At 43.2% G+C, this 13,261-nt stretch overlaps 1 protein-coding gene across 1 annotated transcript in view; it reads left to right on the top strand.

The window, feature by feature from the left end:
* The window catches only part of LOC140201852 (serine/threonine-protein phosphatase 2A 55 kDa regulatory subunit B alpha isoform), a 95,414-nt gene that overhangs the window by 68,941 nt on the left and 13,212 nt on the right, over window positions 1–13,261 (top strand). The window contains exons 3-6 of the mRNA XM_072266581.1: window positions 204–301; window positions 3,430–3,595; window positions 6,981–7,093; window positions 11,168–11,345. Of these exons, the coding sequence (XP_072122682.1) occupies window positions 204–301; window positions 3,430–3,595; window positions 6,981–7,093; window positions 11,168–11,345 (555 nt within the window). The remainder of the gene's footprint in view (window positions 1–203; window positions 302–3,429; window positions 3,596–6,980; window positions 7,094–11,167; window positions 11,346–13,261) is intronic.

The following is a 13,261-nucleotide window of genomic DNA, read 5'->3' as shown; positions in this document are numbered from 1 at the left end:
CCCCTGCATAAGAGTATCTTCACTGACTTGGCAAGTGATGCATGAAGACTGACTAATCTGATGATTTGTTCCTTATCTGGTTACTTGGCTCAAAACTCTTCCAAACAAACACTGACTATTTTATGTATGAAGCAAGTTGTGCATTTGTTGAAGTTCAAGTATGTGGGTTAATCCTAATGTTTTGTCTACTTTTTTTTTTACAGCTGATGTAATTTCCACAGTAGAATTCAACCACTCTGGAGAACTACTGGCAACTGGGGACAAGGGGGGTAGAGTCGTCATATTCCAGCAGGAGCAGGAGGTGAGTATTAACTGGGAGGCACATCAACAAGTTGAAGTTAACTATTTCTTATACATACTTGGGTATACGATTAAGTAACATTGTGGTTGGCCTTGGTGTGGCTCTGTGATTGAGCACGGGAGACGTGCTGTAGCATGTTCCAAGGAATATCCATGATGATCCATTGATCCATGTTGTCACCACGCATATTTTGCATATTGTAATATGCAACATGAGCTTTCATGTTTGAGTTGAGGCACTATTTTGCATAATAAAGCATAGAATTCACAGCATAATAGCACCTCTTGACCCGACAGGTCACTGCAGTCATTATGTTCCATGAACACCCTCCGATGTTAATACCCTCCCACCCCCACTTAATATAGGTACCTAGAAATTCAGTTGGAATTTTTTGTTCCCTCCAGAGTGAAACATAATAATGAACCCTTAACATGTGAACATCAGTTCTGGGAACATCTCAATAGATGAGTGTAGTTATCGTCTTTTGTTCAAGAGCTTGATGGTTGAGGGGTAGTAATGGTTCTTGAACCTGATGGTGCGAATGTTAATGCTCTTGTGCCCTCTACCTGATGGCAGCAATGGGAAAAGAGCATGGCTTGGGTGGTGAGGATCTTTGGATGCTGCTTTCCTATGACTGTGTTTTATGCAAATGTGTTCATTGGATGCGAGGGCTTTACCTGTGATGTGCTGGGCCAAATCCACTGCCTTTTTGCAGGATTTTTCCTTTGGTGTTCAGTAATGCAGCCGGTCAATACACTTTCCACTACATATCTATAGAAGTTTGTCAAGGTTTTTGATGTCGTGCTGAATCTCTGCAGACTCCTGAGGAAGCAGAGGCACTGTTGTGCTTTCTTTGCAATTTTATTTGTATGATGAGTCCATGACAGGTCCTTGGTCTTGCTGACAGTGAGTTGAGAGATTGTTGTTAGGACACCGCTCAACCAAATTTTCAATCTCGCTCCTGTATGCTGATTCATCACCATCTATGATGCTGCACACTTCTGTGTGTAAGCAATATGCACTTTCAGTTTGTTGTATGGTGACTGAATGTGTGCGTTGTTTGGTTCTGAGGAGGTGATACCCTCAGTATATTGGTAAACAAGGTAATTAGTTCAGTTATGCTTTTAATTGGAAAGAGGAAGAACCTTTGTTCGCTCATTTTCTGACAGAGATTTAACAGTATCTTTCAACAACAGTGTTTTCTTGTGGTTATTTATCTGTGATTAATGTACATGTTTTAAAGCTAGTCATGCTTCATTTTCTGCAATGTTTGCTGGAGGTGGGATTACTATGCTGTTCTCTAGCCAAGTAGCAGGGTATGCCAGGATGGATACCTTCTATTTTATCTATCAAAAACAAAGATGAATTACTTCCACCCTGGTTCTATGCATTCTAAGGTCAATGTAGGACCCACAAACTTGTAGAACAGTCCAAGAAGTACTGAACTGGCTTGATGGCTAGTTTTAGATGGTATGTTCATTCTGGAGGGCTTTCTTGTAGTCCCAAAGCACAAGTTTAAATTTGTGTGCTGTTTTATGTTCTCATGGCCCAGGGATTTCTGGGAGTTGGTGCAGAAGTTGCATTGTTCCAAGAAGGCTTTGAGAGTATCCTTGAATAATTTCCGCTCTACATCTCGTAATCTCTTCCTGTAATGGAGCTCCAAATGGTGTCAGTTTCATGGTGTCAAAAGTGCAGAGTACATGGCTTGCCCAATGAATATGGGTCTTAATATTGTGAGTTTTGCCCTAAGGAATGGTTGCTTTCTTGGTTTACTTATGGATGGTTTTTAAAGAGACGGCATTTGTGGTATCTATTTAGTATTTTTAAAGGTTGGAAAGCATGCAAGGGGACAGGATTGCAACAGGCAGACCATGACTTTTCACCTGAATTCTATGTACTTCAAATATCCCTTCCCTTGCTTGTCCAAATGTTTTGCTGGCACACTGAAGGTGTTGATGTATTTCTGTCCTATGCTGTTAGGAATGATCTGCGTTTTCTAGGGCCTCGCCAAGAACCTTTATTGACTGTGTGATGTTGTGGTGCCGATTAATAGAGACCTTTTGCGTAGTGGATGTTGAGTGTAGAGTCTGTCCTTTCCTGTTTCTTAGTGAGCAGATCGATGCAAACTTGGAGCTCAGCCTGAACATTTGCAGATGCAAGCATTGTGCACTGTATTTCAAGTACACAAGTGGGGAATGGAGATAATCCATAGTCCTGTATAGTAGCTCTGTTCCAGCAAAAGGCTTTATTCAGGATGAATTTCTTCCTGCTATGGCAGTAAGATATATTGAAAGACATGTCGTGAGTCTGCTTCATGCCAAAATGTGCTGTATTGGACCCATTGATTAGCATTGTGGCTTGAATGTCATGAAGTAAGAAAGTGGATTTCTGTGGGCAATCAAATTTGAAGGGGTTGTGTCTCCCAGTTGACAGTCAAAGGATTTAGTGAGGTCAAAAGAGGTCATGAATAGTGATAGGTGGTGCTCCCTGCATTACTCCTGGAGGATGCCACAGCACAGTAGGAAGTGCCAAGTAGTGCTATTGCTCATGATTCCAAGAACCTTGGTTTGATCTTAACTTCTAGTGCCATCTGGATGGAGTTTGTACATTTTCACTGTGGCTGTGTGCTTTTGCAATGTCCTTCTACATCACAAAAAAGAGCTGCTTAGTAGATTAATTGGCCACTGTGGATTGCCTGGAGAGTGTATAGAATGTAGGAAAATCAGGGTAGTCTTGAAAGACACATGAGGGTATAGGCTCCAGGAAAATGGAGTCGATTGGATTATCCCAAAAACTGGCATAGACTTTGTGCCAAATGACCACTTGCTATGCATAAGGAATTTATCATAGGCTTTGCATTTGTGCATTGTATTGCCAAAAAAAATACAAGCATTTCCAAAGGCAAGCGTACTCAATTACTTTAAAGTTCAGTGTAAAGTAGGCACTCCAACCAATGTAGTAAATCACATTTTTGTGTGTTTGACAGGGATTACTATCCAGGACCAACAGAATTCCTTGAATCCAGTTATAATAATTTTTTTTTATGATAAAGCAAAGTAGTTAATTTTATCATGGGTAGATATGTACCATGGTTGTGGTGTTCAAATCTATTTTGTTCTTTCTTGCAGAGCAAAAGCCAGCCTCATTGCAGAGGTGAATATAATGTTTACAGTACTTTTCAGAGTCATGAGCCAGAATTTGACTACTTGAAAAGTTTAGAAATTGAAGAAAAGATCAATAAAATTAGATGGTTACCCCAGCAAAATGCTGCACAGTTCCTGCTCTCAACAAATGGTGAGTTCCTTCTTCATTCTCTTGCTCAGGACAGCATCCTTCCAGTCTGAGCAACACTCGCAATGTTCAACAACAGATTCATTATTATTATTATTATGATTATTATGATGATTTATTATTATGATTATGAGGATGTGCAGTCCCCTTTTATTGTCATAGTAATGCATGCATTAAGAAATGATAAAAATGTTTTTCCAGAATGATATCATGAAAACACATGACAAACCGACTTAAAAACTAACAAAAACCACATAATTATAACATATAGTTACAACAGTGCAAAGCAATACTGTAATTTGATAAGAACAGTAAAAGTCTCAGAGTCTGTCGAAAGTCCCATCATCTCACGCAGACGGTAAGCCTCCAGTGCCGCCAACTTGCCGATGCAGCATCCCAGAAGCATCCGACCACAGTTCGACTCCGAGTCGTCCAAAAAACTCCGAGCCTCCGACCAGCTACTCGACACTGAGCACCATCTCTGCCGAGCGTTTCAGCCCCGGCCCTGGCAAAAAGCAATACGCAAAGCCGAGGATTTGGGGCCTTCGTCTCCGGAGATTCTCCATTGCACAGTAGCAGCGGCTGCGAAGCAGGCATTTCAGAAGTTAATCCAGATGTTCCTCTGCGCTTTCTCACAGCTGTCCCCGTCAAATCCAGATTGTGCACGGCACCCCTAGTTACACATATCGATATTCATTCAGAACGGCTGTGTCGTGCTGCCATCTTCTCCCTCCCTCCCTCATGAATGATTTCACCAGTGTTTGTAATACTTAAAGGCTCTGTTTCTTCAGAATATTGCAGAAATTCTTATATTTTGAACTTTCTTTTTGTCTTCTGTTTTCTTATTGGCTGGAGAAGACTGATGACAAAATATTCAGAATCATGGGAACTTGTGTGGTGCAGAATGTGCAGAGCAGCCTCTGTGTTTTGAGTAATGCAGCGTAGAAATAGGCCCGTCAGTCCAACTGCACATCCTGCTAGTCCCATTTGCCAGCATTCAACCCATAACTGTTTGAACCTTTCCTATCCATATACCTGCCCATAATCTCCTGAATGTTTACTATTCGTATATCTGTCCAGCTGCTGTTCAGAAATTCATATTTTAACCATTTCCTGCTGTAATTCATTCCACATACATGCCACCCTTAATATAAAACAAGAAATTGCCCTCAAGTTTATACTAAATCTTTCCCCCTCTCGCCTCCTACTTGAGCACATTTGGGTCCCATCTCTGTGCATCACCTGAGCCACGCCACTTAATATGGAACTACTTCTCAGCTGGTAAATTGGTTTATTATTGTCACATGCACCAAGGTACAGTGGAAGAACCTTGTTCTGCATGCCACCCAGACAGCAATCATGGAATTAGAACTCTCAATCAGATAATTCATAGTAATTTTGCTGCAAGAGGGCATAGTGAATTTGTGTCTAGGCTGATTTTGCTAACTGACAGTCCCAGCTTGGGTAGTTATTAGTCCCTTTTAATATTGATATTTGTAGCAGAATTGGAGTGAAATTCCAAGTTGCTACAATGGGCTTTGCAGCATGTTCTGTGTTAGTGTGAGTGGAAGTCATGGCCTCAAAAATCCAGCAGCAATGAAACAAGATTGTGTCTCAATAAGAATTTTTATCGTGCTGCAGAGGTGTTCACAAGGTTTCTAAATGCCTTTTTACATGGGTTATAAATTGTGTTATAAATTACAGTACATTAAAAAAAATAGGAAGATAGAATCTTGAATGCTGGTGACTCCTCATTATAGAATGAGAGATGCTGTCAATCTACTTATCTTTGGAAATATTTGTAACATCAGTCATATCACCAGTAACACCTCTCTCAACGAATTATTAGACTGACCGTGGTGTCACTTTTCTGGTAGAATGGCTAATTATATGAAGCGGCACAGTAGCATAGTGCTTAGCACAACGCTTTACGGTACAGACGACCCAGGAACAATTCCTGCCCCTGCGTGCAAGGAGTTTGTACACGTTCCCTGGGTTTGCTCCGAGTGTTCTGGTTTCTTCCCACAATCCTTTCGATCTATTAAATACGCAAAGGACATTTATCATCCAAGTATGTATGCGGTATACAACCCTGAGATTTGGTTGCTCACAGACAGCCACAAAACAGAAAACCATGGAACCTGTTTAAAGAAATGCATCAACCACCCAACGTACAAAAGAGAAATAAATAGCGCAAATGTCAAAAAGGCGGGGGGGGGGTGGGGGGGGACACAGAATACAAAACACCAAATCACGAAGATTACGAAAGGGTTGAGGCATATTCAGTTTTGGTCAATCCAGCGTCGCGTTCCTCATATTTGCAGGTCGCAGCACTAGTCCACCCTGATCAAAAACACACAAAACAGCGACAAAAAAAAGAATGACCAGAAACCAGAAGCAGGTCATAATATGAACTACAGAGTCCAGTCCACAAACTGCACTCGTTAAGCCTTGTCCAAGACCCGTGGACTCCAGCAGCATCGAGGATCCATTCATACACAGGTAGACGGCACTAAACGCCAGCTTGCCTTCTGCTCTCATCCTTGTTGATTTCAATCTTCGTCACCGCTTTTATCGGTGGGATTGGCAAGAAATTAAGTCCATCATGGACTCTCCAGGCTTCTTGGCCTCCAGGTCACACACTTCGCTCAACTCACTAAACTCGCTAGGAGACAGCAAAGCGCTAATCACTCAATCAGCTCAGAAACACACCACCAAAATATAGGGAACAGGCTCCAACAGGAGCAGAACCACATTTGAAAGAAAAAGATGAAGTAAACCAAATAAAAGTAGTAGGTTTGTAAACGTCTGAAGAATATCGCCCTTAGCTGCGTTGTTCGCTGGCACCGTCTTCTTCTGGGTCTGTTTTGCAGTTTTATTTGAAAATGGAATTGGCAGAATCGGCAGCAACTTTGACAATATAAGTCACTGCATTTATGAAAAAATAGTATGCAAATAACTTAGGATTATCACATCTCTAAAATATCTATGTAAATTTAAACCATTGCTCTAGTATACTATAAAAGTTAAATTAATCTTTCAGCTGTTTGGATTCAAAGACAACACTGCCGTGCTGAAGTCCTGTTTCCAGGTTGTACTATTGGACATTGATCTTTAGTGCATTTATTCTCTGATATTACTTATTGCAGCATTGTTTCTAGCGCCTGCTATGATGCAATGGGGTTATCATACCCGATTAGTATCGTTAAATGATTCAGACAGACACTTGTTCATGCAAATGGCCAGTCTGGATAAGATGCCTGCATTTCACAATTAAACTCATTTAAAAATATTCCTCTTGGATCATTTAGAAGTTTAACTCCAACACTTGTGTGCTACAGGCTCAGTTGCCACTATTTATTCATGCATTTTCATTTTATTTTGCCAGATAAAACAATAAAGTTGTGGAAAATCAGTGAAAGAGATAAACGACCAGAGGGATATAATTTGAAGGAGGAAGATGGTCGGTATAGGGATCCTGCCACAGTCACTACACTTAAGGTGAGCACTTAAGTACAAATTGCTTTGCAGCACACAAAAATGTCAAGTCAAGTTTATTGTCATTTACCCATATACATGTATACCGTCAAACGAGATGGTTCTCTGAACCAGGTGCAAAGCGCAGTGGTACACACTACACACAATAACTTGGGAAAGTAAGAATAAAATCTACAGATGAACTGTCTAAATAAACAAAGTAAAGAGCATACATTGAATATTATAAGGTACAGAACAGATTGACCAGTGACACTTTCAATCTGCAAGGAGTTCAGAAGCCTAAAAACCCAAGGGAAGAAACTATTTCTCATCCTGGCCATTCATGCGTTTATGCAACTGAGTCTCCTGCCTGATGGTGAAAAGTCAGAGGATGCTAGATGGATTGGCGGGATCCTTAATAATACTAAAGGCCCTGCGTACACTGCGCCACTGATAATATCCCTGATGGGTGATAGGGAGACCACTATGATACTCTCAGCTGTTCTCACAGCCCTTTGAAGGGACTTCCAGTCAGAAGCTTGGCTGCTCCTATACCAGATGGAGGTGCAACTTCTCTCGGCACTCTCAATGGTGCTCCTATAACATTGTGTTAAAGATGGTGGCCGGGGGAGCTGCCTCGCTTGCCACAATCTCCTTAAGAAGTGGAGGCGCTGCTGTGCCATCTTGTTCAGGGAGATGATATTAAGGGATCAGGTGAAGTCATCTGTGATGTGAACTCCCAGAAACTTGGTGCACTTGACTCTCTCTATGAAGTGTGTATGTTTTAGCGTTTTTGATGATGGTGAAGTGTGAAATCTGGGGTAAGTTTTCTTTAAAAGGGAAATTCTAAGACTATTTTGGATTGCAGTTTTGGTCCTGTTTCGGGGTATCCATTTCTACGGAGTCCCTGTGTTATTAATACTGAGGCTGAAGGTCCCAATTTGGGCATCCTGCGACCGAAGTCCAAAAATAAACAATTGCCCCTATATGGCACCTTTATGGTAATGAAATATTTTGGACATTCAGTAGATCTTTTTCAAACAAGATGATGCTGGAACACAAAAGATCCTTGTTCCTCTGCACAGTTCTGAATGCCATATTGTAAAAGGGGAGCATTCATGATATCAAGATTGAAAGCACCAGTGCAAAGTTATATGGATCAAGGAATGTTGAACAGTCTAGCTCTGTCTTGAAAGGAGAAGGTTGAGGCATTAATTGCTCAATAATTCATTGGGTAAGGACGCTACTGGCAAGCCTGCCATTAATTTTCCACCCTTACTAACTGTGAAAAAACGAGTCACTCTTGAGCATTTTGCAAGTTTATTAAATACAGTGTTGTGAGGATTTGTAACTGAAATAAGGCAATGTAATTCCAAGTCGGGATCGTGCATCTTGGAGGAAACTTTCAGATTTTGATGTTTCCAAGAAAGCTCACACTTCAGGTACCAATATCATTGAGTGGTGGCCCATACTTTCTTGACACAAAGATCTGTATCTTGCTAATCTTGTTTATGTGCTCTCCGGTGAAAGAGGGGCTGTGGAGTAACTCAGTAGGGCCCTAAGTTGATTAATGAATCTGACAGAATACACAAAGGCAGTGATTCCAAGTCAGGAGTAAGCCAGGTTCCGTTGATGTGAGATCACTGAAGAATCAAAAAGAATGTTTTAACTTGGACAACTGTTTTTGATAGGAAACATTTGAGGTGAATACTGTAGAGAGATATATAAGAGGAAACCTGCAGATGCTGGAAATCTAAAGCAACACACACAAAATGCTAGACAAGCTCAGCAGGTCAGACAGCATCTATGGAAATGAATAAACCTCTCTTCATGACTGAGAGGAAAGGGGTTAAGATGCCAGAATAAAAAGGTGGCGGGGAGTGCAAGGAGGCAAGCTGGAAGTTGCCAGAGAAGCCGGGTGAGTAGGAACGATAGTGCTGGAGGAAAAGGAATCTGATAGGAGAAAGGGATCCGGGGGGGTGCAAGGTTTACTGCTGGAGGAAGACTGAGAAGGGGCGTGTGAAATATAAATGGCATGAGTTTGTTTAACCGACTTATTGCACTGTTCCAGTGCTGTATGTTCTGCAAGATCCATGAGCTTTGTTCAAGGTATTTTAAAGGGAGAAAGGGGTGTGGAGAACTGCTGGGCCCTGGTAGCTAAAGGCCACTGATGGACCGCACTTAAATTTGGGGCTACACATATACAATGCTGAAGGAACTTAGCAATTCATGAGAGGGGAATAAACAGCTGTTAAGCACCATTGAAGCTGCCTGACCTGAGTTCCTGCAGAATTTTGTGTGTGATGCTCAAGGTTTCCAGCATCTGCAGGTTCACCTTGTGCTTAAAATTGGGGTTACATTGGAGGGCAGAACTGGAGTATAGAATCCTTGTGGATCTGAAAGAAGTTAGGGTGGAAGAGGTAAGCCTGTGGGCAGACTTGGCGATAAGAATTTTAAATCAGAGTTATTTAAGTGGGATCCAGTGTAATTCAGCAGCAAGATGGACAAATGGAGCAGTCCTAGTTAGAATATTGGCAGTGGGTGATATTTATAGAGGGTGGAAGATGAGCAAGGGCAGGACTGTGTGCTGTAATCAAATTTAGAGATGATGGAAACAAAGCTAATCCGTTCAGTAACACGTTCATGAAGGTCAGCAAGGTTGCACTGGATCTGATTTCTGTTGATGGCTGGGGCCTATAACAGAGTAAGAACACTTGTGTTATATTTGGTGTTTCTTTTCTTGGATTTACAAGCATGTTATTGCTGTGCCAGAAGAAGGGGCAGAGGCAGGCTACTGGTTCCTTAAAACCAGTCGCTTCAGGCAGTTGGGGCTCGTCAGCTGTGGTTGGCAGCTCATCTAGGAGAAGGAAAACTTGGTTTTCAAACCTCCACTGCCTTGCAGTTATACCCACTCATGGGAAAGGCTTTGGGAGTAAACCTCAAGGGAAAAATCTGGAGCTGGAGCCCCTAAGGCAGTCCTACATTGAATTCAGCGTTGACTGGCAACACTGCCACTGGTGCCAAACTGTATCGGTCTCTGCCGTTCCTATGGGTTCATCATCTGAGTGGAGAGAGGGAGCTTGCTGGGCAACAGTTAGGATGCAGCATCCATGGTCGACTCTGACCAGTAAGGTCTACTACTATTGCTGTGATGTGTAGAGCTGTATACCAGAGATATAAGCAAACATTTCCAAAGGGAATTGAATTTAATTGACTTTATTACTTGCGTCCTTCATATACATGAGGAGTAAAAATCTTTACGTCTCCGTCTAAATGTGCAAAGTGCAATTTATAGTAAATTATAATGAACAGTATGTACAACATGACAGTCAATATAACATAGAAGTACAATTGTATGATCATGAATTAATCAGTCTGATGACCTGGTGGAAGAAGCTGTCTTTTATAAATGTCCTGAATAGTAGGAAGCTCACTTTTACGGATGCACTAAGCTGTCTGCACCACTCTCTGCAAAGTCCTGCAATTGAGTGAGGTACAGTTCCCATAACAGAGAGTGATGCAGTCAGTCAGGATGCTCTCAATTGTGCCCCTGTAGAAAGTTCTTAGGAATTGGGGGCCCATACCAAACTTCCTCAACTGTCTGGTGCAGATGTAGTAGTAACCCATAGTAAGTCCTGTTATCTTGCTTTGTTTCCTGTGCCTTTCTCCCTACGTCCACTTTGTCACAAGGAGATAGACATTACATCCTTGCAAGGCAAATTATTCCATATTCTCTGCGTGTGGGAACTTCTTAACAACCTAGTCATTTTCTGAAATTTTAAATTTGACTCCCTAAGCATGATGCTTTTTTTGTCCAAGTTCAATTTTAAATCTTAGTTTTCTGAACCCACTACACCGTTTCTCTATAAAACCTGAGCAATGGGACAACTTGCACTTGTGCCACAGTCTGCCATTCTCCCTCATGAAATGAAATTCTTTCAATAAGAACTACTGAAACATATAAAAACAATGTTAGATAAACTGGGTGTGTCAGGCAACATCTGTGGAAAGATTATACTGTACTGTATAGTGATATACCTTGCTCCATTCTGTTTATTTCATTTAAAATTTTTAAAACATCTTTCTGCTCTTTCCCAGGTGCCGGTATTCAAACCTATGGATTTGATGGTTGAAGCAAGTCCTCGAAGAATATTTGCTAATGCGCACACGTATCATATAAACTCTATTTCAGTCAATAGTGACTATGAAACTTACTTATCAGCCGATGACCTTAGGATTAACCTGTGGCATTTAGAAATCACGGACAGAAGTTTTAGTATCCTTATCATTTTGCACTCATCCTTTTCTGGACAAAAGCTTTCTTTTTTTCAGGGAACAGTGCTACTGACCTTGGCTTCCATGCTAAAGATTATTTCATGTAATGTTCTGTTGGTATTGTTCAACACATTGCCCTTTGTATCCTAAACCAGATAGTGAGTATTTGATTCGATTCACAGCCTGACCTTCCAGTATTTTGTAGGTGCACGGCTGTCAGGGCAGGTTAATGGTTCTGCTGATCTTCCGTGATCAAATATCTGGACAATGCTGAGGATCCCTGGATTAATTGTGCACACTCTTGATTCTTCCAGACCAATTGTGTATACCCAAAAATGCGAAGTAGCTGGCTTGAACAGCTTCTATGGCAGCATCCATAGAGAGGAATAAACAATCAGCGTTTTAGGCTGGGACACTTCGTCAGGATTGGGAAAGAAGGGGGCAGGAGCTGGAATGAGATGGTGGGGGGGGGAAGGATTACATGCTGACAGATGAAGGATGAGGCCAGGTGATGGAGAAGATAGGTCTGTGGGTGGGGGAGGGGGAATGAAGTGAAAAGCTGGGAGGTGATAGGTAAAGGGTTGAAGAAGGAAAATTTTAGGAGAGGGCAGTAGACCATGGCAGACAGAAGGAGAAGGGGTACAGGAGGGAGGTAATCAGCATGTGGGGAGAAGAGAAAGAGGGGAGCTGGAATGGGAAAAGAGGAGAAGGGAGATATTACTGTAAATCAGAGAAACTGATGTTAATACCATCAGGTTTGAGGAGTCTCACCTCATTCCATCTGTGTTTCTCCAGATTTGCATTATCTGCAGAATCTTTTGTGTTTGTGATTTGAACAGCTTCAGGAGTGTTATCAGATAATTGTCTTTTGGATGAATAAAGCAAGTCTTATACGGCTCATTTAATCTGCCAGTGTAGTCGCGTGCAAATGCGTTACTAAACAAACACATGGAGGCAGAGAGAGCTGAACTCAGAATGCCTTTACTGATTCAAAATCGCGCACTTAAATCTCCCCTCCCATGGGTCCCTGCGACCCGCGGGGCGGACGTGAAGTCAGACTGACCCCGGAAGGTCTGCTCGCGGCTCCCAATGGCGGTTCGAGTCCCGCGAGTGCGGGCCGCGCGCGCGCGCCCCCCCCCCCCCCCCCCCCCCCCCCCCCCCCCCCCCCCCCCCCCCCCCCCCCCCCCCCCCCCCCCCAGAAACATCCATCGGGGGGATGGAGCCCCCAGTCTGTGTGGCCAGCCTTGCCGGCGCGGTGCAGGTACCCTCACTGGTTGCTCAGTGTCCAAGTGCGCCAGTTTGAGGTGGTCCACTGTAAAAGTCTCTTCCCGGCCACCCACCTCCACAACACATGGTTCCATTGTGCCGGATCACTTGAAGGGTCCCTCGTACGGCTGCCGTAGAGGTGAGCTGTGCGTGCCCCTGTGAATAAAAATATACTCACAGTCTCAGAGGTCTTTAGGGGTCATGGCGTGGAACCATGCCTGGAGGTCGGGACCGGTGCCAGGGTCCCTACCTTGTCCCGCAGCCTCGTTAGCACCACTGCTGGAGTTTCTTCCGAAACTTGGGCCTCTGGTACGAACTCGCCTGGGACCATCAGGGAGGCGCCGTAGACCAATTCCGCCGGGGAGGTGTCCAGATCCTCTCTGGGGGCTGTGCGGATGCCCAGTAGGACCCAGGGAAGCTCATCTGTCCAGTTGGGGCCCCTGAGGCCGACTTGAGATGCCGATGGAATCACTGTACCAAACCGTTGGACTGGGGATGGTACACTGTGATGTGATGCAGCTGGGTGCCCAGGAGCTGTGCCAGTGCTGTCCACAAACCAGACGTAAGCGGCGCCCCTCTGTCGGAGGTGATGTCCATTGGGAGGCTGAACCTGGCGATTCAGTTAACAATGAGCGTCCTGGCGCAGGACTC

This window comes from Mobula birostris, chromosome 8 (genome assembly GCF_030028105.1).
Source record: "Mobula birostris isolate sMobBir1 chromosome 8, sMobBir1.hap1, whole genome shotgun sequence".
NCBI lineage: Eukaryota > Metazoa > Chordata > Chondrichthyes > Myliobatiformes > Myliobatidae > Mobula > Mobula birostris.
Note: the sequence above shows the minus strand (reverse complement) of the source record. Positions and strands in the feature narration are given on the sequence as shown.